At 39.4% G+C, this 27,630-nt stretch overlaps 1 protein-coding gene across 1 annotated transcript; it reads left to right on the plus strand.

Annotated features, from left to right (window-relative positions):
- Window positions 1–27,541, plus strand: MORC3 (MORC family CW-type zinc finger 3). The gene is made up of 17 exons (XM_075711347.1): window positions 1–71; window positions 5,256–5,328; window positions 7,725–7,857; window positions 8,986–9,200; window positions 9,478–9,625; window positions 11,637–11,784; window positions 13,024–13,155; window positions 13,485–13,604; window positions 14,035–14,132; window positions 18,424–18,528; window positions 18,639–18,761; window positions 18,877–18,951; window positions 19,797–19,839; window positions 21,136–21,323; window positions 21,915–22,746; window positions 23,208–23,371; window positions 26,512–27,541. Exons 1-17 carry the CDS (start codon window positions 33–35, stop codon window positions 26,663–26,665), a joined length of 2,790 nt encoding a protein of 929 aa, XP_075567462.1. The 5' UTR covers window positions 1–32; the 3' UTR covers window positions 26,666–27,541.
- The last annotated feature ends 89 nt before the right edge of the window (window positions 27,542–27,630 follow it).

Genomic DNA, 27,630 nt, shown 5'->3' on the forward strand with positions numbered 1-27,630 from the left:
TTCCCGCCCCGGCTCTCGCTGCGGCACAAAAGATGGCGGCGAAAACACAGGGCGGCATCCGCCTCAGCGCGGTGAGTGGCGCGGGGCGGCGGGGAAGGGCCCCTGAGGGGGCGGCCTCTCGCCTATCCCCGGCCGTCCCTGCTGCGGGGCCGGCGCTGCTGGCAGCCGGGGGGAGCGGGGGTGCCTGTGCGAGGCCCGCGGCGGCTGAGGGGCCGGGCGCCCTGGGGAGGAGGGAGCTGCCGTGCCGCCGCTGGGGCCGCTCGTTGCTTTCCCTCGGTGGAAGCGGGTAGCGGAGCCTGCCCGGGCTGGGGGCGACGCCGCCCCTCTCCGGGGGCAAAAAGTTGCCGGCCAAGTGTTGGGAACGGCGGACTCCGGAGCCCGTCGCCTAAAATAAACCAGCACCCCTCTCCTCAGACTTGTCTCTCGTCTGACGCTGTCCCCGGCAGCGCCCTTACCCGGCCCCTGGCTTGGTCACTTCGCTGACGGGAAAAGCCGCGGGTACCATCGCCCGCCGGCGGGGGTGGGGGAAGCCCCCGGGGGGCCTCCATCACCGGCTCCAGGGCGGGAGGCAGGCCCTGGGGGCTCTGTCACCCATCTCGGCACCAAATCAGGCATAGCTCAGGCTGTGCAGGAGGGGAAGTCGCGGTGGGTGGGTGCGTGGGGTGGTTATTGGGGGCAGGGGGAAGTTACAGCCTGTTGTAGAGATGTAGTTAGTTGTGAACATGGTGACCTCTAATTGGAAGCTTAAAGTCTTAACTACTTTTTGCAAGAGGCCTAATTACATTTTAACGAGGGCGATGAACGTGCACGCAGTTAAATCCACTACTGTGTTGTGCTTTTCAGTCACGGTATTGCTCGCTGCTGTCCTTTTGTGGCAATTGGTCATTTCCTTATTTGTGCTAACACATATTAACTTAGAGCTACTTTTTCAGTTGTTTGATACATCATTGATGAAACGGGATGTTTTTTAAAGCCTTTCTGACTTCAGCTATCTATGCCTGTAAGTCACGCTTATAGTTACAAACACCTGGTTCATAACTTTACTTATAGAATAGTAGAAAGAAGCTGGGTCCTTACAGTAAGTAACTTGTCAAACGTTTGAGTGAAAAACATATGTTAGTATATTCGCAGTGCTGCTTAAATTACCATAATAAAAATTGCTGTGGTTGCAGAGGTTAGCTATAAAGGTCATCTACTTGAACTTCAAGAATTACACTTTCACTTCAGGTCTTTAATTCCTGTTAAGTGTTTGCAATCCACAGTTTGTCTGATATATTTTATTAGACAAGTGTTCTCTTTCTTCTTTAGATAACACAATGTTTAAAAAAAAAAAAAGGAGGGAGGTCTCCCTTTGTTTTTAATGCATTGTTAGTCTTTGTGAGGGGAAAAATACATCAGCGTTAATAATCATCCTTTGCAAAAAAAAAAAAAAATCACAACTGAGACTGCAGAGTTTAAAATTGTTCTCAAGTTGAAATCACTTTGGCAAGCTGAACTCTTACAGATACAGATGAGAAATCTAAGCTAAAGTTGGTGCAATTGGTAACTTTCTGAATTTTTTTTAGGATGCTGTTTGGTTTTTTTTGTCAGTAGTCATAACTGAAAGTTTACATTCAGTCTGTTTCCGGTGAAAGCTGTGGTTTTTGTAGGTTTTCACTAAAGAAGTGAAGCAGCTCACGGTTTTTTAACAGGTTGTGGCCTGCAGTGTAAAAGGCTCTATTTTCTAGAGAACAATAGAGGGCTGATGGTCACAGTCTCTTCTGTCAGAGGCTGTTCTTTGGAAATATGTTGGGTTTCACCAAAATATTTCCATTAGTTTCAGAAGCATATATAAACAACACAGGCAGTGTGAGCGGGTCTGGTAACTCATTCCCACACTGACATTTATCTCCTTCTGTTGCTCTGGTGAATTTTTTGCTCGGTTGCATGATGAGACAGATCAGGGAAGTGATCCAGGTTAAAAATAAGATTTTAAAATTATTTTTATTTTGGATCAGCTCCCTGACGAGGTTCATTACACATTCATGTAAGTGGACTAGCATAACTGGGAGGGAGGAAGAAAAGAGGACATAAGCAGGAGGCAGGGGAAATGGCAGTAGGGTTGTTCCCCAAAAAGTTGCAAAATACTTTATAAGACAAGGCAGATTGTTCAGTGGTAATTTGATTTGTGCATGCCTTATTCTCTGCAAGGGATGGAAGAGTTCCAGTTCTCTTGGAAAATTAAAATTCCCAAAGTTGTCTGTCATTTTGGAGAGATAAGAGCTGCTTTGTTCTTAAATATTTGCTGGTCATAATTGTAGGAGATGCTCTTCTTAGTGCAGCTGAGTCTTTTTATAACATGAACTGTATATGTAGTTTGAAGGAGGGAGAGGCTTAGTTGTATCTCCAAAAGGGATTTGACTGCACTTGGTCACAGGAGAAAAAGTGAAACTAACCAAAACCCACTTAGCAACATAAGGTATTAGGCCCAGTGAACAAAGCAACTGAATCATCTTGGCTGTGGTCATGCTAACATAGCCAAAAGCGAGTGTTCACCAGGGGACTAACTCTTTCTTACTCTATTTATTGAACTTCAAGTATTCATGAGCCAATTAAAATGGTCGTTTGATGAAATTAAGTGTTAGGGGATGAAATGGGCTTAAATATTTCCTGATGAATTCATCAGGAAATGATGAGTTGCTGCTGTCAGCTGGGTGTGCTCTGAAGCCAGGCATGAAGGTAACAGCCTTAAACCACTATTCTCCATTTTTTAATCCGGTTTTGTTGAGTGCCCTTGTTTCAATGCCTTACATGAGCAAATGGTGCTCTCTGCTCTGAGGTAGACTTCCCTGTGAACTACCCTGTGGGATGCTCGCTCACCTTTTGCTGGGGGAGATACTAGTGCCAAGAATCAATTTCTTACAGTTCCCGTGTTCCAACCCATATCTTTTTATTTCATGTACATGTTTACAAGTTCCCAGTTCCGTGTACCACCTTCCAGCCTTTCTCAAAACCTTACTACTTGAAAGTGATCTATAGAAGATCACCGTAATTCTTGTGTGTTTTTGTGGAAGATGCTGTTTCTTTAAAAGGCTGGGTTTTTTCAAAGTTAAACACTAGTATGCAGCAGTGAAATGAGGGATGGAGAAGCATTGCATTACACAGGCAACGCGTGAAGAGATTCTCTTGCTGTGCACATGTACGATTTGCTTCACAGAAAAAAGGACACTTGTCTCTGTGTCGGTGATCCTGACGTTCCCTCCTTCATTAGCATTGCCTGGTGACCAGGGGAGGTTCACAACTGTGAATTCATGCCTTTGTCGAAGCTACATTCAGGACTTTTCACCAAGTCCGTATTGCTGAGGTTATGATGCCAGTAGTAACTCCAGAGGTCCCAGTCTACCTGGGTTGTATGGTTGGAGTTTCTCACTGGCTAGCAGCAGAGAAATACTTCAGCAGTGAGTTGCAGATGCTGAATGCTTGAATGTGTATCTGTGCGGTGGGTTGGGTTTTTTTTGAATGTTAGTATTTATGTTTTGACAAGGAGGGATTTCAGGTGGAAAAAATATCGCCAGTTGTTTCTTGTCTATTTTGATCATGAAGCTCAGAAAGCAAGGGAACAAATGCTGCCAATACTGTGAAAGGTTGAAGAGACTCATACAGAGATCTTAAGATCCACTGAGTTACCGTATGGCAGAGGAAGAAATCGAAAGATCCTTTTAACCATGTGCCATGGAATATGTGAGGCTTCTGTTAACAGGCTTGATGTAATTTTCTTATTGGATTCTAAATTATTTGTAAGTATCTGTTAGGAATTTGAAAGTGGCACAGTGACTTAGGCTGACTCAATTTACCAGATTTTATAAAACTGGAGTTTTAAAGCACAGATGGCAATGAAGAACATGATGTCTATTCATACTTGTACTCTAGCTCGATGGAGAAATGCAGGGATTAAATTGCAGTCTGAAAGTGTGTCCTGTGCTCTTATGACCTTAGAATCAAGGTGAGGTTTCTTGGCAATTTATGTTGATCTGAAGTAGGGCTGCTGCTGCTGCCTTAATCCTGCTCTGGTACCTGGCTCATGGCTCTAGAACTTGCTTGTAGCATTATTTCTTTTCACTGATAAATGAACTTAGAGGCTTGAAGTGGTTCCTTGCTTTTATTTAGACTTCACTAGCTATATAAAAGTGCTTGTCAGTGTAGTAGTTCTGTAAAATTATGAAGTATGGATATGTACACACTATTTTAAAATATTTTCTGATTTTATATATATTATAATATGGATTGTATTGTGGTTTTTTGATGTAACTGCACTGTACAAGGACTATTTCCAGTGTTACATATTCCTAGATACTGCTTTTTATGCCATCAACATAACTATGCCAGCGAGGCTTAAGCATATATGTGCAGTGGGTTTGTGTTAAAGGCCTTGTAAAAGTATAATTACAGATATTCTCAGTGGTAATGCAAATGCAGTCGTATCAGTTTCAGTAGTTAAATTTCTCCAAACATTGCATTGACAAATCCTGAAGTTATATGGATATTTAGTTCTCGTTTTCCTAGTCTTTTGACCCAGGTGAATATATATGAACCCAGGCTTTCATAAATTACTTGAGAACACTTTTGTCACTGACATCTAAAAGATATGTCCTGTAAATAAGTACTTCATTTGCATATTCTTATCTAATCCTAGTAGTGGCTGTGTTCATCTGGTTCCATCTTATCATAAGAGATCAAATTGCTAAAAGCACAAACCACTAGTTGAGGGAATCTGACAGGTGATTTTGATCAATATGGGCAAAAGGAGCAATGACATCAGGCAGTAAACCACTGAGTATATTAGGTGCTGTTCACTTTTCGGATTAAGTTTAATACTCATGGTTTAAGATGTAAATTTTTAACATTTGAGAGCATGTGCTTCTGTTACTAGATTTGGACTAAGACTCTGACGTTTTCTGTAACCTTTAGCATCAGTATATAGCAGTAGTTTTTAGAAAGATAAAAGAGAGTTTGATAGGATGACAATATAACTCTTGCTCAGAATATAGTGTGATACTGTGCTGAATTCTGTATTACTCTCTTGTCCCTAATAGCTATATTAATGTTCCCTTTAAAAGGTGTTAGTATGCCAATATCTAAAAGTAAATTCAAGTGCAGCCTTTCGGTAGCGTTGTACAAAACAGCTTCATTTAATGTCACTTTATTTAATGTACTGTTTTCTGGCTTGGTATTGTTGAAGAGCGCAAACTAATGCCATTGTTGGTGGTTTATTTCAGCTTTGTCCGAAGTTCTTGCATACCAACTCTACCAGTCACACCTGGCCTTTCAGTGCAATTGCAGAACTTATAGGTATGTGGATCAATAGTTTGCCTGAGTACTAGATTGTAATACTCTTTTCTTCTTGTAAAACTTTTTTTCTTCAGGTAGGGGAAGGAGTTGATCCTGTTGTTACCATTCAGAATCTTACATCATTTTTTTTTTATTTTTTTTTTTTTTCCTGGTACAGTCAGATTGATTTTTTTTCTGTCTTAACAGCATACATACTACCTGACATCAGTTGCAGGGGTCTTGTAGGATTTGTCAGTTTCTTTTTTACTGAATTTATTAAGGATTGCCAAATATAGAAGACTGTGGGACCAAGTGAATTCCTTCTCTTCTAGTCCACCATTTGGAGCCTTTTGCTGCTTTTTGCTGTTCCCAGGCCCAGAGCCTAGTAAGGCTGAGTGCATGTTCCAAAGATGAGCGTGCGCACTTGCATCCTGTACAGACAGCTGGCCGAGGACAATAACTTTGCAGGAACCCCCATCAAATAATATAAACAGGGTTAGACTATGGAGGCCCGAATATTACTTTATGCAAACTTAACTAAAACGTTAATGGTCTGTGTGCTAAAATTTGCCTTTTAAGCTCTAGTTCCTCCTGTCAGCTTTTTGATGGGTATATTGCTGGCTTCTCCCAGTCGTCCTTGGTCAGATTAAATTTAGGTGAACTAATGGTGATACTTGGAAGGGGGTAAATGGGACATCTAGAGAGAGTTGGTGAGCTAGCAAATCAGAAGACTTGCACAAATTATGGTCTTAGAAGAATGCTTTCAAACTTTCAACTGTACTTGGAATGTCCTCTTTTGTTGATGCTGAAATATGTTTTATGAACACTGTGGATGCAATGAGTACTTTATGCTTATAGAAAGCAAGCAACCAAGCTGTGCTTCCTTTTTATAGGCCACAATGTTGGCTTGAGCTGTTTATTTATGGCCCTCAGCTGAACCTGCAAAACAGGCAGCGAGGCAGGGGCACTACCTCCTGCTGTGCCATCACATCCCACCCCTCCTCCTCCCTATGCTTTCCCCCTCACAGATTCCATGAGTAGCACGGTGCTGGGGAAGGGGGGAAAAGAGATGTGAGAAAGTGGTGTTAGGGCAGATGAGATTTAAACTAGCTGTGCTGCCAAGAAATCTTTGTGGAGCCATGGTTTCTGTTTCACTTGTGGTAGCAATGCTGCGAGCTATTTCAAATCCTGTAAATAGAAAGTTTAGTCTAAAGCATTTTGTACTTCCCTTCTGTGAAAGTCAGACCTTCTTACATTTGAACAACTTGCACTAGCAAAATACATATTTGTGACACTCAGCTTTGTTAATATGGAAGTGATGTGGTAGCAGAGCAGGATGAATTTTTTCACCTAAATCTCCTGCACCTCTGGAGTCAAAATGCTAGATTTCACAGAACCATCTGGGATGTGGGGAGCTGGGCTTCAGTTTTTTTGCTTGCTTTTTTTTAGTGTCTCAAATCTGATTAGCTGAAGTTGTCAGAGTATTTCAAATCTGATTTCCCAATCAAAAAGCCCGCAGGCCCGCAGCAGGTAAGATGTTGTTGCAGCCGTGTATATTAGTGATGTGCCATTGTCTGTATTGCAGGCAATAACCTCTCCTCCTGAGAGCCAGTCAGAAGAGATGTTTGCATGTCTAGAAGAAAGTACATGTTGCAACAGGTGTTTGGGAGACAGGAAACAAAAGTAGAAACTTGTCTTGGTTTCATTTTCTGTTCTCGCATTTGAGCTGCTCATTTCCACCTACGTTTTTGCCTATATATTACTGTAATTTGTAATGCCGAGGAAATTGTGTGGTGTTTTCAGGCAAGGTTTGCCAGGTTTTGATGCAGCTGTTTCATCGTAATGTTTTGATTTAGTGTTGTCATCTATAAAGAAGATGGTGTCTTAGGACACTTAGGTTTTAGCGTAACATTTACTTTATTAAAAACTATGGCTTCTTGCTTCTGTGCAAAAGTTGACTAATATTCTGTGACTTAGCTGAGAAATTGATATCTATGCCAGCACAAAATTTCTGCAACTATATTACGTACCTAACTGCAGAGCTGAAAAATGGCCGCAATTTTAGAGCTCCATTAGTTTAGTATGTGACTCTTCAGGGTCATTAGGGAACTACGTTAGGCTGCCATATTCACCAAATAAACATACGTGCAAGCATAGCACCAGAATAAAGTTAGGGACAGCTATTCCATATAGCTGTTTGGCAGTGTTGCAAGACTAACATTCAGCAGATTGATTATATGTGTATTCCTGCCAGTTGAAGCTCTGTTGTGTGCTATGTATGGATTTAAGTAACTTTGGAAGAGTAGTAACTATCTGACATCTTCACTGGAATTAAGCACTTTAAAATATGTTCACACTTAAACTGTTTAATTTTTGCTTTTCAATATCCCACCCTTTTTTGCTTTCTTCCTCTTCAGATAATGCTTATGATCCAGATGTGAGCGCTAAACAGATATGGATAGACAAAACGGTGATAAACAACAATATATGCCTGACATTCACTGATAATGGAAATGGTATGAACTCAGAGAAGCTGCACAAAATGCTAAGGTGGATAACCTCTTTTGCAGTTGTTTTCTTGTAAAAGTTCCAGCTTCTAGTTCTGTTATTGCTCAGCTTATTCCTTTTTCTCATATGTAATTGACTAATTTTCTTCATAAACTTAACATTTCTGAAGGTGAGCGATTATCCAAGTGAGACTCTGGAATAGAGAGATGCTAGCAAAACTTTCACACAACTTTGTCAGTGTATTTTTTTCTCATAATTTCCTTTTATCCTTTCCGTCAACCTTCCCATTTAACTTTCCATGCAGTGGTTGGGCTGTGTAAACTCTCTGTAGTGCCCTTTAGTGGAACTAAGGAGAATTTTTTTTTTGGTTCAAGACTGCTTTAGTTTAAGATAGCAAGCAAGAGAAAAGGGGAGACTCAGTTCAAAACTTTTAGAGTACTGAAAAATAGACGGTATTGTGGAAAACTTAAGGGGATGATATTTATATTGATGTGGTTTTTCTGTTTAGCTTTAAATATTCTATAGGGTTTGGACGGATCTTTCTGCAACTTTTGTTTCTACACTTAGCAAAGAGCTTGCTGTTCAGTTGCTCTTTTAGTATGAAAGATTGCTCTGCCTGTAGATAAATCTCTGGCTTTAAACTTGAGCAGGCTTGAATTCAAACTGTTATTTTTTTTTTTCTCTTAGATACCATAATTAATAGCTTGCTTCCTAAATTCCATGTTCCATATACAATTACCTGTTTTACTTTAAATGTAATGTTTAGTTCCTAATGGAAAATTTCGAGGTCACACATTTTCAAGCAAGTGGGGGGCCGGGGGGGAAGCTTTAGGGGCCTTTCTTAGTATTTATTGTGAAGCCACAGGATAACTATTAGATTCCCACAAGAATGCTTATTTTGTAATTCCAGGCAGATTATATTTCTTTTCCATACTTAAAGATGAAAGCAAATTTCCCTGGATTCTTGCAGTGTGATTTTAGCAATGTTATACGGATAACATTCAGGATTTGTTTAACTGTACATTGTTTAATTGTACAGTAGTTCCTGATCTCTAAAATGAGAGATCAACTTACTGTGTTTGTCTCATTTGTTAATTCCTGCATGAATCTTTTTGGTTTTCAAGTTTTATAGGGCTCTTTACACTCTTCTGATGTTTTCATATGTTTCAGCTTTGGCTTCAGTGAGAAATCTGCGATGAATGGCCGTGTTCCAGTGGGACTGTATGGAAATGGGTTTAAATCGGGGTCCATGCGCCTGGGAAAAGATGCAATAGTCTTCACCAAGAATGGAGAAACCATGAGTGTGGGCCTGTTATCCCAGACTTTCCTTGAAGTCACAAAAGCAGAACATGTCATGGTTCCTATAGTGTCGTTCAACAACCAACATATCCTTTCAACAATTTCTGAATGAAAAGTTGCAGGTACATGCAAAATTTGGATGATAATGTCAGTAAAGGAAATCTCCTTGTCTAGTCTTATGGATATGCTAAATAAATTGTAAGATGCAAGGAAGGATGTAATTTGTTAAAGCCTTTAAATTTGTGGGAGCTCTGAGATGTGGAATGAGAACCTGTGAAGTGAGTACAGGGTACTGTTGCAGAAGCTTCCTCATCTTCTGAAAGCTTACTTCATTCATTACTTACTTCTCCTTAACATGCTTACGACAGATAAGTGATACAACAGAATCCAAAAACAGCCTGAAGGCCATCTTAACACATTCTTTATTTTCTACTGAGGAGAAATTACTGGCAGAGCTAGATGCTATAATAGGGAAAAAAGGAACAAGAATTATCATTTGGAATCTTAGAAGGTAAGATGAAGTTCAGTCTCTTATCTCTCTCATTTAGTTTGTTATCTTTCAGTATATGCAAACACAGAAGGGGTTTTTTTGTAGAATAATTCCAAAAGGCTGTGGGCAGTTAGCTGTAACTGGGAAACTAGACTCAAACTCACATGATTGAAGGGCTGTAATGTTGCATGAGAACTGTTGCTAATATCTCAAGTAACAAAGTAGCAGGACAGAATGTAAAGGACTTCATATTTTCCTTTGATAAGATACTGTTGCTTTTGCCAGAAGAATTGAAATAGATAAATTATAAATCTGTTACTTCAGACCTGTGAAATTACGAATGCAAAGATTAAAACAAAAAATAGTTGTATGCACAGGCAAGTATTGCTGGCTTTTCAAGTTTGGCGTCAGCAGGATCTTTCTAGAGGGATCTAGACCTTTTTAAACTTCTTAACTGTTTATCGTAAAATAAATAGAAATCCAAGTAAATAAACAGTTGTGTATATTTATCTTATTTATCTGCTTGCCTCTGTGGGGTTGTTCATGGCAGTATGGATTTCCAGCCTTTTCTAGCTTTGACTTGCTTGTTGGGTTTTTTTCTTTTTCTAACTAGTTGTTGCTGTAGCAGTGGCAGATGGGTGTCATCACTTTCCATCTTCTTTCCCTTCCCTTCACATCTTTGCTGCTGCCTTATTAGCAGAGAACCTGTCTGATGGTCTGTCCAGAAAAGCTTTATCATGCCTTTAACTATGATGGCACTAATTGGTTGGAAAGATGTTGTCTTGTACTGTGTTCGTAAGTGTTTAGCTTACTGTAGTTTTAAATACCTGAAATAACAAGGTATCCATACGAAGCAATTTTTAACTGTTTCAGTCCTGTGGATTTGGCAAGAAACTAGCTTGGGTTTCAGTTTCTTTTCTTTATTGTTGCCCATCAGAAAAAGGGTGGGGTCAAAGGAGGCAGGAAACCACACCTGGATGAGTAGGGATTAAATGTTACAGGACAAAAAAGATCTTGGTCAATTACAGCAGGTGAAAAGTGGGGTTTTTTTAATTTCATTAATTTCTTGTGAGTATTAGAGCCCTGAATCACTTTTTGCTTAGGAGATTTTAATACAAGAAAGCTGGAGGTAATGAATATATTCCTAGTTTTGGTTGTTTCCCCTTGCCACCTGCTCCATAAGAAAAACTTCACCTCCTTTACACTTCAGAAATGGATTTGCATTGCCCAGGTAGACTTTCATTTATTTTTAGGTATGAACATTTTTAGGAATGTGCATCACTTCATTGCTTGAGCAAAAGAAGATACAGTGAACTCAGCTGATTGGGCAGGATAACTTTCATGTTCTGAATTTTGGAGTGTATTCATGGGAAGTTGTGGGAAAGAACACTTTGGGGGGGGTCATGTTGTTTCTAGTATGTTGTAATTTAGTCTACTTAAAAAAAACAGAGCTGTTTCAGTATTAGAAGACTTTTTCTGGAATATTTGTGCCAACTACAGTGTATCTCAATATTGCGCAAAGGTACTGCCAGTACACTGCAGCATATACATCTACAACTAAATATAGTGTATACATATGGTGAGTGGTGCAATAAGAAATTGTGATAAGTATTGAGTTGGAAAGCTGTGGTGAGTGTCATTTTTGCAACATTAAAAAAAAAACTTAGGAAGGCAATTTGTAGTGTACAGAAATTTTGCATTTAGAAGGAATGCATGTGTCTTGGTCCATCCAGAATTCAAAGCTGATACTGACTGCTCTTATTTTTGAAGTGTGACCTGTTTAGATTAAGTTAGAATTCATGAATGTCTCACTTGCTATCATTTCTCTTGTATTCCTTGGATATCAGAAAGGAACTGGTGAACTTTGTTTATGTGAATTTTAGCAAATCTGTGAAGAAAACCACCATGGCTCAAAGGAATTCTCTTTCTCTTGCATCTTTCTGATACCTGCTGTATCCACCACAAAACCTAATCTTGTGTTGGCTTTTTTTATTTCCCATAATTAGTATATTTTCTTAACCTTATTTCTTAGAGATAAAAATGAAGAAACAGAGTTTGACTTCGACAAGGATAAATATGACATCAGAATTCCAGAAGACTTAGATGAAACAGGCAAAAGAGGATATAAAAAACAAGAGAGACTGGACCAGATTGTTCCAGAAAGTGACTACTCATTGCGAGTATGTATAACATTTTTTAAAATTTATTTGTTTTGTTTATTTTTGGGAGCTGGAGGTTGTATGTTTTTATTTTAATGTACTGTACTACAGAAGTGTTGATTAGAGTGGAGGACAAATGTCAGAATTTAAATGTTAGGGCAATATGACAACATTAATTTTGAAAATTGAAGGTGGAATGTATTTGTGAACTTGGGTAAACATTTGCCGTTTATTTAGAAGAAAATTACTGGGGTTTATGTAGTCTGGCAAATAACTTTTGCTGTTACATGTAGCCATCATTATCCACTAAGGAGCAAGAAGGAAATGCAATCAGTAGCTTCAGAAATTAAATAGGACTGTGTGTGGTTGTCAGCAGAGTAAACATTCCATTATAGTGCAGTTATACATGCATATAGTACTGATGCTATGTCCATGTGGATCTTTTAAAACAGATCAGTTTTGGTTGGCAAAGTGTCATTTCTAGGTTTCAAAAAGAGGTAAAGGAATTGGGAAGCAGCTCCGTTGTTTGAATACTTGCATGCAGACAGGGACAAGGCTTTTCTGTAGGCTACTGGATATGACCATTGTCTCCACTATTTGATTCATAAACTATGAAGGCTTCTTTTTTTAAGAAGGTGCATCTGGAATTACTAGGTGTTCTGGGCACTTCTTGTGGATAATATTCAGAAGTATTATTCCAGTTGAACCAAAACCTTGAATTGTTCTAAGACTCACTGGAATCATATATCCACTTCAATTATTAGAAGTTGTAAATGTAATGATAAATGAAATGCAAATTAAAAGTCATAGATCTACATGTTTATAAGAAGATTGCACAGCTATTATAAAGCTATGATAGTATGCAGTTATTTGGAACAAAGTTAACACATTTGCTTTTGTGTGTTATTTTCAAGTATTTAATAGAATTTTTAAGCTCTTAATAGGGGATAAGAAAAGAGAGGCTTGTGTGTTTGACAGCTCTTTTAGTGGTAAAACTGTATCTTCAGACACCTGATTAACTTGTCATATTCATAAAAGTCCTTCAATTGCTATTAATTTAATTTGTGATATACATATGCTTATTATGCACACTGGCGTTTCCTGGTTTTTTTTCTGGGTTCAAGTTGGAAAAGACCACATTTCATAAAATTTAGTTAAAACTTGAGTTGGTCTTCCTAAACGTAGTGTGTATTGTAAAATATTCATATCTTGAGGTTTGTGGGGTTTTTTTACTAACAGGAGTTACTGTGTGCTTTGTAGGCTTATTGCAGTATTTTGTATCTGAAGCCAACAATGCAGATCATTCTGCGAGGACAAAAAGTGAGAACACAGCTGGTTTCCAAAAGCCTTGCCTTCATTGAACGCGATATATATAGGCCAAAATTTTTGAATGTATCCTTTGCTGATATTTACATCATTGCACAGTGAATTTAATGATGTGACTTTTTATGTAAGCTGTCTGGATTCTGCTGGGTATGTTGCAGTTATATGTGTTTAGTGTTGGGGGGGTTTTGGGGGGATTTTGTTTGTTTGCGGTTTTGGGTTTGGTTTTTTTTTTGTTTTTTTTTTTTTTTTTTTTGTGAAGACATACCAAAGGAATTATCTCAATATAAAAAAAAAAAGAAAGTTCCAGGACCCAGTTTGGAATGAACACTCGGAGTAACTATATTTTTGTGTTACATGATATTAACCAGATTTTTTTCCTTAATATCTGGTAAAAGGCTAAACCAGTAAGAATTACTTTTGGATTTAACTGCAGAAACAAAGATCATTATGGAATAATGATGTACCATAAAAATAGACTCATCAAAGCTTACGAAAGAGTTGGCTGTCAGTTAAAGGTAAGAAATTAAAGCTTAAAAATACTTTAACATCTCTAGAAATCATTGTCACTGAAACGCTGATTTTAAAAAAGAATACGGACAGAAACTAGGATATTGATGTATCCTTTACAAAACCATCTTTTTTTAGTTTGTGCAGCAGTTACATTGTGTTAAATTGTATGCAGTTGTTTTAATGTTTGTTTTTGAAACTAAGCTTGATACACAAAATATGGGCCTGAGCATATCTTTCAGGACAAAAAGAGGGGTGGAACAGAGGATTTTTTTATTTAGGGGCTTTGTGTCAAGTTTCTGGCTTACAACTCCTCTGCAAAAAGAAAATTGTTTTTACTGAGTGGGTATATATAGCTTATAATTACCTCTGACAAACTCTTGCAGTGTTAGCATAGAATATATATTGGTTTTCCTGATGGATCTTAATTTCTTACAGGCAAACAACATGGGTGTTGGTGTAGTTGGGATTATTGAATGCGACTTCCTAAAACCAACTCACAACAAACAAGATTTTGACTACACAAATGAATACAGGTAAATGTATATTTTTACATAGACTTTCTACTGAATAGTGTTTTTCACTGTGAAATACTTGACGATAAAGGCTTCTTGTTTCCTAAGTAGTAAGAATAAAAGCTTATGTTCCATCATTAAACTGCTTGACTGTTCTGAACAGTAAGGGTGGGATGTTTAATTCTACACTGGTCATACTGCCTTTATTGTGCAGTCAGTGAAGTCTAGAGTATCATACACATCATTTTAAAGCAAGTGCCTTAAAAGTGGTTGGTTGCAATTCTGCCCCTCACTGATTGTAAAATGAGCACAGAATAACTTGTCGAGATGTGGATATTTGTATGGCACAGGACTAAAATTGTGATACATGAATCCCACACTATTAACTTTTTTCGTAACAGTTTTTGTTTGGGGTTTTTTGTTTTTTGGGGGTTTTTTTGGAAAAGTTTTGTTGGGTGTTTTTGAGATGTTCTTTTCAATTTCTTTCCTAAGAGTGGACTTGAATGCCCTCAAATCCTCTGCTACCTGATAGAGCATTTAAAATACCTGACATCCTGAAGGCAGCAGTGATTTGGGACATTGCTTTGTTTCAGTTTTTATCTCTAACTCAAGGTTGCCACTTTTTCGCATATCGGCATCCATCCCATCAGTCACTATCTAGTGTGGTATTTCCTATAGTTAAACTGTGAACCAGTTTGGGAATCTAGTCTGACTTGCAATTTTTGGAAATGATAATTGGTTTTTAGCCAGGTAAATTTCCTAGTCTGTTTATGCTGCTCTGCTATGAATCACTTATGCTGGCATTATGGAAGGAGGCATGTGGGGGAGGAAAGGCTAGAGGGGATGAATTACCTAAGCAGTTTTCAGAACGAGGTGTAAAAACTGTCCAGCGAAAATTTCCTGAATACAGACCTTGAGAATTGTTCCACTCTGTATTACTGTCTTTCGTCTCACGATGACAAGGCTATTTTCTGTTTCCTGTGCTGCTTCGTGTTAAGGGGTATTAGGAGGGGTATTAGGAGTGGCCACTTCCTCCAGCAGCCCTGTCCCAGGACTCCCTCCTGCCCAGCCACTGGAGCCCAGCCTAGGGACCCAGGGTTTCTGCCCAGGCTGAGGGACATGACTGCCGCTTTCCTGTTTGCAGGTTCAACCAGTAGTAAAGCTGAGCACATGTTCCAGATGCGCGCACACACAGAGGACACTGATGTGGCTGGTTACACAGACTGCCACAGACAAGGTGCACCTACATACGGGACTCACATAAAACATAAACAGCTAAGTCCCTTCCTCTTCTTTGGCTAGTAGAGATAGAAGCTCATTAGTGAAGGCACACACATGACACTCTAGGTTCACAGGCATATGTACATTTGTGGATCCTCTGAGTACTGGCACAGCCCCTCTGTCCTTCTGTTACCCCTGCCTGGATCCCAGGCCCTCTCGCCTGCTTCACTGGTCCCCTACACGCTGGCTAGTGCAGTTTGGTGTTTGCTAGCAAACACGCGCACTCATATACTCGTACCGCAGACACTCCATATTTGCAAGTCCCTCTGGGTATACCAGCACAAACCCTTGCCTGCCTGATACCCCTGCCTGGACCTGGGGCCCTGCTGTTCACCGCTCAACCCAGTTTGGAGTTTGCTATTTTTGCTGTAATTACGCACGCACACTCCATGCACACCAGGACACCTGGACTGGGGAAGATGCAGACACTCATCCCACCGCCAGCAGCCAGCACCAGGCACACAGTCTGTGACTCACAGTCCTGCTCCAGTTGCTAGCGCTGAGCCCCTCACTCATGCTGGTCCACCTCAGGAGCTGTTTTTTGGGGGACATGCCATTCCTGCCTCAGTGGGTGGCAGCTGAGATCTCCAGTAGCTGACACCAAATCCACTCACACACACACAGCTCTCGCCAGTAGCTGGCACTTAGTCCTTGCCATACACATACACATGGGATAGAGAATGAGATTATGCATAGAGTTAAGAAAATATTAAATAAGAAGATGGGACAGACTGCGGTGATCACGTGCAGGGCTCAGCCAGACAACTGTACTGACCAAACCTGTTTTACATGCAACCAGCTCCATTTTTATTCTTTTCTATCCACCCCCTTCTTTGTTCCTCCCTGCTCCCCCTTCCCCATGCACATTGCTTCATCGGTTGGCATAGTTCCACTGACCCACTCCAAACATCCTGGACCCTCAGGTTTGCATCCTTATCAGTTGTGAAATCCCTATTTGCCTGCGGTTTCTTGGTAGCCTGTCAATTACTGTGAAAGACAATAACCAGAAACAAACCTGGTCATTAATGCTAATTCATCAGGTTTTATGACTCTCTGTCTCCTTCCCTTTCCTTATCCTCCCAACTGAAAAAATAAACATTCTTACACTCCACATATCCTTACCAGTTAGTGTGACTGACCAGGTTTGTTCTTATCACTACCTCCCTTGTCAGTCAGGTTTGTCTCTGTATGTTCTGTATGGCTCCTTTGACCATATGCCCTTAAGGGAGCAGACACTTTCCTTCCATGTGCCCTAACACTTGCTTTCAGTGTGGACTTAGAATTTCAGGGTATTGACTTGCAAACATAGGTGGGGTAAACTTTGGCAGGGGAAGTCATTTCCTGCATATTCTGCCCTTCAGCCAGTTGTGGTTCAGCAACCTGAACTGTTTACAGTGCTTTCCTGGAACTGCTGATTTATATATGAAGATAAATGAGAAACCATGCCAGAGTGTTGTAATAAACAGAGCTGTCAATTGCAGCAATTGAGGGGCTATAGCAAGATAAATCTGGTCATTCCTGCTGTTGAAACAGCAGCCCTCTGGAGGAGGAGTAGCAGGCCTGATAGCTGCTAGAGCCACTACAGTTCCATCCACCTGCATCTTTAAATGGTACCCACGGTTTTGCTGCTCTTTGCAGTAATATTGCCAGCTTTAAGCAGTTCCCATGTTTCTACCACCATGGTGCTAGCAGAGCCCTTAACGAGAATGCATGATAAAGCAGATCAGGGAATCAGTCAAACTGGGAAATAGCTCATGGGTTAGTTTTTTCAATATAGATGTTCCCTGAACCGTTTCCTGTGTGGTAGCACTAACAGTTCCCTTGGTAGGGGTCAGGAATTAGGAATGCTGTAGGGTAGTCATTTGTGTTGACCAAGGTTTGCACTACATTCCCACAGGCTGGCACAGTGAGCGTTGAATGCTTTTTACTTGTTTCTTTTTAAAAACACCTGTAATATGGGCATAGAGACTACACTTGAAAGATCTTTTATAAAGGTTTTTCTGCAAAGAGTGCTACACGTTTTCAAAAGGTAACTTTCCAGCCCAAAACAGAAACATAAAACTGATGCTGTAATTTCATGGTCAGTGTAAGCTGACCTGCCCTTCTTCCCTCTTCAGAAGAGAGACGTGATCCCATCTGTGCTTTGCTGCTCATTTCTGCCCCTGTGGTACTTCCCTTTTTTGGCACAGAAATTCATGACTTGGGTTCAGAGGTGATCTAGATCACAACTCTCTAGGTCAGACTAGTTCACTGCACAAACATTTGTATTAGTTCAAGGGATGGGGTGGTGTAGGTGGTGGAATAAGCCAGGCAGGGAGGGACTGACTTTCAGGCTCTGGTTACCCAGCCACTTTACTCTGATGTAAATTCAGCATGCTGACAAGGAGGCAGTCTTACCTCTACCTCACCTGTGGGGCTCGTTGTTCTTTGCACCACTCCCTCCTGTGTGTGCCAGCTCTAGTAGTCACTGAGCTGCACAATGAGCCCTGATCAGGAATCTAATCCAGCTAAAAATTAACCTGGGGTAAGACTGGCCTGCTTCTTTTAGCAGCATGTAAACTTTACACTACATTAAAGTGATCATAGGTCTGCAATCTCGATGTAGTATTGTTGTACGTCAGCTTAGAGTAGTCATGAACCTGCAGTTAATGGATGTGCAGAAACATCAGCCAAATACAGAGCTAGGTACTGGATTGGCAGAGGTGGTTTTGTACTTGTTTATTCTATGACTAAGTTTGAACTGGTGAGGTAGCTTCAGGGTTTGCACTGTACATTCACAACACTTCTGAATTGAGCGCTCTTGATTTCAGTCTTTGTGCTCCAGCCCATATTTCCAGTAATCTCTTTGTGGACAAACATGACTTTACACAATTCCTAATTTCTAAGGTTTTCTAAAAGCAAAAAGCTTACTGTTGTACAAATAGAAATATGAGTGGTTCATATGTTTATTCTTTCACTGTAGTTTATAAAGGCTCTTTCTGTGCTAGAATTTGATTATTTAAAGTTGTCTTTTAAAAACTTTCCTTTTTAGACTTACAATAGCAGCATTAGGAGAAAAGCTTAATGATTACTGGAATGAAATGAAAAGAAAGAAAAATGAAGAATATCCACTAGCTTTGCCAGTTGAGGAGATACAGTGAGTATCACTTCTACATAGAAGAATTTTACATACTGTTATTACTCTTTTGCACTCAGTCATGAAAGTGAACTTCTCATGTGAAAGTTCTGGTATTTTTTCCATTACAGAAAACAGCCTGATCAGACATGGGTGCAATGTGATGCATGTCTGAAATGGCGGAAGCTGCCAGATGGAATAGAGCACTTGCCAGACAAGTGGTACTGCACACTGAACCCCGACCCACAATTCCGGTAAAATTAGATTTCGATTAATATCTTAATACTGCTTTTAGTTCTTATTTTATCAGCTGTTACAAGCATGGATGTTAAGCTCTTTGTCACCTTGTTTTTTTCCTCCTTAACTCAGGAATTGTAATGTGCCAGAAGAACCAGAAGACGATGAATTAATACATCCCACATATGAGAAAACTTACAAGAAAAAGTAAGTACAAGTGTCTCAATACTAGAAAAGGAATGTGAAAACTAAATGCCCTTTTCTCTCACCTATGGTATAATCACAACTTTTCTGGGAATACATCCAGCCAGAAAATAGTGCCCTAAAATCAAGACTTGATTGTAATGGTGAATAGATGAATAGCACTGTTGTTTGCTCTGTTATTAGCATGTTGGCATTACATTCAAATTTCTCTCTTTGACTTAATACCTGTTTGCCCTCCTAAACCAAAATTAGGAAAGTCGTAATGAAAGGGGCCTCTCTCATTTAATAACTACTAAGGAGAGCAATGCAGCAGCTGGTGTTCAAGCACAGCTCTCAAACAGGGGCATTGTTTCACAGTAGTAAGCGGTATGAGGATAGTTTGGGATGTTAGAGAAGCAAGCTACTAGGGCTGTTAGGAGACCTTGTCTAGGTAACTATTATTTTCAAGGTCCACGTTGAAGCAGCTGTAATACCTCAATACATTTATTTAAGAATAAGAGGATTCTTAGCTAAGGTGTATGGAAAAAACCTGACTTGGGTAATTTTAACTAGTGCTGGCTAGCATTCTAGAAGTGGGAGGTTTAGGTTTTTTTCAATTTTTTAAAATAAATCTTAATCTGAGAGAGAACTTGTTTGAAGTTAAGCTAACTTTAAGCTATACTAGCTTCGAAGTTCATACTGAAAATTTTCATTCAATAAACCAGAATATGTTCATTAGAACTTTATTGTATCTAGCTGAGATAAGGAGTATTGTGTTTGCTTTTAGATTTTGAGGTTCATTTGGTTTTGTAATGAATTAACATTTTGAATCTAAGCTCTTAATTTTTTTTTAACTTGCTGCTGTGCAGAGACAAGGAAAAACTGAAGAAGCGAGTAGAGTACAGCCACCAGGTAACTCTTGATGGGAAACTGACTTTGGTAGCAGAGTTGTTCTTGCTGGCAGCAATTCTATGCAGTTTGATCAAATAGGCTAGGCTTTGAGTTAGAGTTTGCTTTAGCTAGTGGCCAACTGACTGGTTCAACATCCTGTTTTGTTTTGAGGGCTGTACAGGTTATGCTTACTATTAGTAAACCAAAAATCCCCAATCTTTGCTGTCCGATGATGGAAAATACACCATTGCTTTCTGTGTAGTACTTGAGAGGGACAAAGCCCTCTCACAGAATAGTACTAGAAAAGATGTCAGTCGCTCATACCTGTTTTTATGGCATGACATCTAATTCTTGAAAGTGGATTTGTTTTAGAGAGAGATGCGATGAGGATATGAAAATAAAGATGCCCTTAAAACTTGGGGGGGGCGGGGCAGGGCATGGACAGACTTGTAGTAGCTGTACTTTTTCAAGGAGGCACTCAAATTCAAGTTAAATGCAGTTGCAAATCAACATGGTTGAGTGATGAGAATGTGTAGATTGTAACTCAAATCAAATTTCCTAAATGTGATTTAGCTTAAGTTGCTTTCAAAGTAAAGTGCTAACCTAAGACCACTCCATTTCTGGAGAAGAGATTTTTGCATGTGCTGTTTTAACCTACATACTTAATTGTATTAATTTTTCTGCCATTACTTTTACCTAGGCATGAAAGTAATTTCTAAAAGTAAAGTATTGTTCGTTTTAGACAAAATGAATTAATTATGAACAGCTTTAACAGGGATGGCTGTCCCATACTTTATATATGATGGTCAGACTTCAGACAGAGATAGAGCTTGGGAAAAGCTCTTGCCTGAGATTCTACACAGTACTCTAAAATAGCTGTATCTAGAGAAAGGCTTGTAAGATCAGAAAGCTGCTTTCTGCCAGCAATAAATCTGTGCGTGGAGAGGAGTGTGCAGCTGGTGTACTGCATTCAGAGTCCTCTGAGAAATTTGCCAGAAGCCTGTAATTATGATACAGAACTTGCTGCTTTGTAACATGCTGTACATCTTAACATACTTAACACGCATCAGTAGAGTTTGGGGGAAGGGGTTATGCAATCACTAAGTTAAGAAAACTGGGGTTGGCAATGTGGAGTCTAGTTAGCCTTTCTTACTGCAAAACACTCAGCCCTGGTTCAGGGAGATCCTTGTTGTATACGTAAGAACTGTTGGTCAGAATTTTAGGTGTTGGCAGATAGTTAGGAGAACTACTTAAATCTATTCTGAAGAATCTACTAATGTCTGTTTCTTTTCATTCTTAACTGATATTATCTTACAGATCAATAATGAACTGTTTTTAAAAACACCGGTTTCTTCAAGTAAAGACTTCAAAACATTCTCAGCTATGAGTGGAAAGGAAGCTGTTGCAAGATCACTTTTACCAGAAACATCAAATGCTTCTGTCAGAAGACCTCTGCTTATTTTAAATAGATCAGAATCTTCACCTCATTCTGATTCTGATAACAGGTTAGTGGGCATGTACAAAGATTCCTATTTATTTCTAAAATGAATAACTTGTTAATGAAAATTATGGTGTTGGGTGTAGTCCCATCTTCAGGTGATAGTTGCCAAAATTCATATGTCACTTTTGGGAGTATAGGAGGCAGCAGGTTGATTGAAAGTATCTAGAAACCTTGTGACGTACAAAAGTGAATACAGCAAAAAAATACTGTGCACTGGCAAGGAAAATTGCTTAGTGGTTTGTCTCTTTAGGAAAAGATTGTATTGTGTTGTGTTAACCACACTCCACAGTATGTTTTCCTTAACCTCTGTTGGTTATGGAACCGGGGTGGGAGAGTTGTTCCCGCAAATACTGAGTCTGTTTCAAAATAATGTGTGAAGGTAATAATTTAGTGTGTGGATGTCTGCAACTTGTTTTTACAGGAAAGGTATTTACTCTGGCTACGTATTTGAAAATAGTATGCAGAGAGACATCCCTTTCTAGTTATTGAGTGGTAGTTTTTAATAGTGCTTGTAGAAACACTAAACATAGTTTGAAACAAATTACTTTGCAGTATTTGAGCAATACAATAATCAGTTTAATATTTTGCTTCTCAGTCTTAAACGAAAGACACCTAGTTGCGTGACACATGTGTCTTCAAAGACACCTCGATTAAATGACAAAACATTCAACAACCATGATGAAGATGATGATGATGAAGATGTCATTATTTTAGAGGAAAGCAGTACTCCAAAGCCTTCAGCAGATTCTGATGTTCCTGTAGTAAAAACTGAATGTATTAATTTGGATCGAGAGGAGAAGCGGAAAGAAAACTGTGATGTCGGAGAACCTTGCAGTGCAGCTACTTCAGAATCAAAAAGTGAACAGTTGACCTCAGCGACACAGACAGAGCTCCCAAATTTAGTTGTTAAAAAGGAAGAGGTGGAAAATGACACCGATATTCAAGTTCCCCGGGCAGAGATGGAAACTAAACAGCACAATGCTAATGATGTTTCCAAGACATCTGTAGATCTTGGAAATGAACTGAAAAATCAGCTGCAATTATTAAACAAAGAAAAAGAAATGTACCAAAACAAATGTGAAGTATTAACCAAACAAGTAGAAACACTGGAACAGACGATTTTAGAAATGAATAATAAGTATGTAAAAAAAGAAATGTGCCATCAGTCAACTGAGACAACTTCTTCACTTGAAGAAAACGTTCATGAAGGAAGTTTGGCAGAAGTCACCATTCTCTATGAACAGGCCTTAGAAGAAATAGCAAAACTAAAGGAGCAATGCAGTACCCTGCAGAACTTAAAAACTGAATGCAGCAAGTGTGCTGATGGTGAAAATAAGAGCGAGGTAGATGAAATTGCTGTGCAACTGGATGATGTTTTCAGGCAACTGGACAAATGCAGCATCGAGAGAGACAGATATAAAAGTGAGGTATGTTTGTTAAAACAGTGATATCCTTCAAATTAACAATTAAATTGTTTTTATTTTTTTAATGGGTGTTTGATAGCAATTCTAGTACGCAATGTGTTATTGTATAGTTCAGCCCACTAACTAATCAAGCCACCTAGAAGGGGGAAGAAATACTAAATTAGCCTAGGAGCTTCTGGGTTTTTGCTTCCATAGATAGAAATAAGCAAACTTGAGAGGGACTGCAAGGCTCTGAGTGGCTCTGACTGCAAGACAAGAGAGACTGAGCAGGCTTAGAGGGAGCACATACACAGTGGTTGAGCTGGCTATTTTAAAGCAGTTTGTCTAGGTTGTCATATCTTAAACTCTCACTGAAAAGTTAATTAAAAGCATTCAACTTAACTTATACAAATTTAAATCATTTAACTTCATTGTCTTTAATCCACCACAATTTTATTTGATATATAAAATTATTTACTTGCCAGAATGAACTACTAGAAGTGGAAAAAAATCAAATTGCCTGTCAATGTGAAGAACTGAAAGCAGAAATCGCACGGTTAAAAGCTTCAATTCCACAAGCAGTAACACGTGCAAATGATTCTACCACCAGTAATGTAGAAGATTCTGTAAATTTTTCTGATGGAGAAAGGTATCAATTTTGTTCTTTCTAGACTATATTTCAAGCAAAATTTTGGCTGGCTGATTGTATCTGAAATGTCTTGATGAAGGTCATGTCTGATAATAATATAATAAAATGTGGTGTTTGGAATTCTTTTCTACTGCCTCTTGTGACTCCTAACTCAGTAACATTTTTTTTATCAAGTGATTTATTTAATTTTTTTTATGATTTAGGTATTTGTGTGAGCAGGGTTGGCCATTGCACAATAGAATGCCATACTGACACTTCCTAAATATGAAAAATGTTATATAATTTCTAGACATGACTTGCAGAACAAAGAGAGACAAAGGAGGCAGGAAAGAGGGTGATGATTACCTTATGCTGTGTAGATGAACTTCACTTTTATATTCTATTTTTCTTTCTTGGATCAATAGTACTCTACTGAAAAGAGTTTGGGTTTGGTTTTGAAACTTACCTTTCCTGTAAGAACTTCTTGCTGCAGACTAATCCTATGGAACTAGGTTGTGTTCAAAGAGTGTATGTTTGAACTAAACGAGGGTTTAAGCTTACAGAGAGCTTGCAGCTCTTGGTTAATAGAAATAGCAAACATGCAGAAGAAGCACACATACCAGATGGAAGCAGGGATGAGCCATCCAGCAGGAATATAATCACGCTGCCTGGGCACATAGGATGGAATTAAAAGCCAGCGCTCCACTGGAGTTAAAACTGGCAAGGCCTAAGAAGGGCAGCCAGAAGGGCCTTTGTAAGCACAATAGCAGCAACAGGAGAACTAAGAAAAATCTGGGCCTGCTGCTCGGTGGGGCAGGTGCTTAGTAGCAAAGGACATGAGGTGCGTCAGGCACAAATTACTGAGGTACCTGGTATCTTTTTTACCTTGTTTTTTACTGTTAAGGTCTGACCTCTGGCTGCCCAGGTAGTCTTAGGGAGCGAAGCATTACCTGTAGTAAAAAGTGAATGAATTAAGGGACCATTTAAGCAAATTCGACATACACAAGTCCATGGGACCAGATGAGATGCATCAGAGGGAGCTGGCCAGTTGATGGCGAGTTGGCCTTGCGATGAAAGAAAGCAGTCATCATGCCCGTATTTAGGACAGGCAGAACTATAGGCTGGTCAGTGCAGCCTCAGTCCCTGGGAAGACCATGGAGCAAATCTACCTTGAAGCCACATGCAACCCTATGATAGTCAGGGTGATTGGAACAATCAGCATGGATTTACTGAAGGCAAATCATGCCTTTGTAGCCTCATTTCCATTTACAATGAGATGACCAGCTCTGTGGACCTTCATTCTAGCAAAGCTTTCAACATGGGCTGCCATAATACCATAATAGCAAAGTTTGTGAGGTATGGTTTGGATAGGTAGACTAGGAAGTGGGTTGTAAAATTGGCCAGACTGCTGAGCTCATGGATCAGTATTGAGGCTAGTAATGGTTAATGCCTTCATTAGTGGCCTAGATGACGGAGCAAAATTAATTCAGTAAATTCACAATGATATCAAATTGGAGTGAACCATTGATGCTCTGGAGGGTAGGGCTGCTGCTGAGGGACCGTGACAAATTGGAATAATGGACTGAAAGAAACCTCCTGGAAATTCAACAAAGGCAACTGCAAAGTTCTGCACCTGAGTTGGAAATACCCCATGCAGTTGAACAAGCTGGAGAATACTCCTAGGAAAGCAACTTGGAAGAAGATGGCCTGTGATGCTGGTGGACTAAAAGTTGAATGTGAGTCAGCAGTGCACTCTTATTGTGGGAGAACCCAGTGCCTACTGGGCTATACTGGCAAGAGTTCAGCCAGCAGTTGGAGGGAAGTGATTCTTCCCTAGTATTGGGCATTGTGAGACCAAACATGGAGTATTGTGTCCAGTTTGGGATCCCTGGTATATGAATGACACTGGCATATTGGAGCAAGTCTACTGAAGGGCCACCAAGGGCCTGGACCATCTGATATAGAAAGAAGCTGAGGGAAATAGCCTTAGAAAGAGTGGCTTGCCTTGAAATCCTATTGCTCTCTTCTGCTGTCTAATGAGAGAGTGTAGAAAAGATGAAGCCAGCCTCTTCTCATGAGCACAGTGATAGGATGAGAGGCAATAGACACAAGCTGCAATAAAAGGAATTCTGTTTAAATATTAGAGAAAAAAGTGTTCATAGTGAGGGTAGTCAAACCCTGAAAAAGGGCCCAGGGAGATTGTGGAATCTCCATCTCTGGAGTTTTTCAAAGCACAAGAAGGTTCTAACCAACCTGATCTGAGTTAGCCCTGCTTTGAATGTGTGTTGGTGGTGGGGGAGTGAGGGGAGGGGAGAATGGACTGGATGATTTCCAGACACCCTTTTCAATCTAATTTTTTCTATGGTTAAATCTCCCCTGTATCTGCCAGCATTTCCTTTTCTTCTCACAGCATCTAACTTGTGCTTCCTAAAAGAATTAGCAAATACATGCAGGACTTGTAACTTCCACCACAAGTCCTATTGGGATACAGTGGCACTGTGAAGACTGGCTACTGGAGATGATAAAGGAACTGATAGTAGAAGGAAATGCTCAAGAGAAGGGATGGGTGATTTGGAAGCAATTTGATCAGGAAGAGGACAGAGCAAGGGGATCCAGGAAAGAAAGCAAAAAGAGGAGGCATAGCGTTTTCCCTCTACTATAACTCATACCTTATTTCCTCTTTGTATTTTAAAGCCTTTGACAAACTACTCTTTCTTGCCTTCTCTTCTCTCTTCTTTTGTTCCCATAGGTGGTAGTAGTTTGTGCTTCTAAATGTATAAAAATACTGGGCTTTAATACTGCTTTGAGAAATAAAAAGGTGTTGTGGGATAAAGGATTGTGCCAGTGCTTGTTTGCTAACTTAAAAGCATTCAGAAACATTTCCGATGTTTTGGGAAAGGCAGAGTTCAGTTCAGCCCTTCGTATTTGTTTGAAACTAAGGGAATATACACCTTCAAAATTAAAACTCGAGAGGCTCAGCTTTGAAAAACTGGTAGATTTTGAAATTATCTTGATGCAGCTTTAACTGCATCAGTTTTTTGCTGGTTTATGGAAGTCATGTATGGAGCCTCTCCAGTATAGAGTATTAGTCCAGCTTTGTTAAAGTACTGTGTATTTGAACATAAAACTTCATCTAATCATATCTAATTATTTCTTCACAGCCTGAAACTACGCTCTCTTCGAGTGAATGTTGGACAACTTCTGGCTACAATCATGCCTGATCTAGACTTGCAGCAAGTAAATTATGATATTGATGTAGTAGATGAAATTTTAGGACAAGTTGTAGAACAAATGCATGAAATCAGTAGTACTTAATATCTTAAGATTTTAGAAGACTCTCCCTTGATCTTCCATTATAACCTTTGTGTAGGTTCAAAATTGTATATACTGCTTCTTCACTTTATATATTTGACATAGTTTGATCAATAAGTGTATATACTCTACGCGTTTAGATGTTCCCACAGATGCAGTGGGTATTATCTTCCCTTCCTCTTAAAGGAACACTGTCAATATTGACCAACCCTAATGTACTTAATTAAGGATTTTGCTTTTAAAATGTATTTGTAATTAAATTTGCAAATATTTTTATTATTAGGAATCTTAATACTTTTCTACAAAAGCTTTTTTGTTGGCTTTTGATCTTATATAAGCATTAATACTTGCAATTATTTCCTCTTCTAAAATCTAAGTAGCGGAATATATTAAAAATGCAAAAAAGAACCTTCCTTGATTTCCTTCTCAGAACAAACCTTAGTAGTGTTGTTGTGTACTACAGTATTGTTTCATTGCTATCAGCAATGTTGTATCTTGCATTAATAGGACAGAAATGTAACTAGTAGATGAAAATTTTGGCCGTATGGGTAATATGTGTGTTCACTACCAAAAGAAGAAAAATTCTTTAAGGGTTTTTCCTGAAAATTGACGATCTTTGACTCCCTTTTGGATTTTTTTATGTCACTAAAGAACATTATCTGTACATAGTTTTGCAGCATAAACAACTCAATGGGATATAACTAGGATATTTCAGCCTTTTCGGTCACAGAAACCACATGCCTGTTCATGTCCTGCCCTTGCTACTGGGTTGTTGTTTCCTACATCTAAGAACCTGTCTGTATTTGAGCGCAGTCAGATGGATCTTCAGTTCTACCCTCTAGTTCCCCTTTAGAACACAGCAGTGCTGGTTCACAAGTCCAGGTATGTACCAGTACATGGCTTCAACGGTCAGATTTCACACACAGCTCTTGCCTACTTTTTTCCAAGTCAAAGGCAGCTGGTGGAAT

This window comes from Pelecanus crispus, chromosome 1, assembly GCF_030463565.1.
Source record: "Pelecanus crispus isolate bPelCri1 chromosome 1, bPelCri1.pri, whole genome shotgun sequence".
NCBI lineage: Eukaryota > Metazoa > Chordata > Aves > Pelecaniformes > Pelecanidae > Pelecanus > Pelecanus crispus.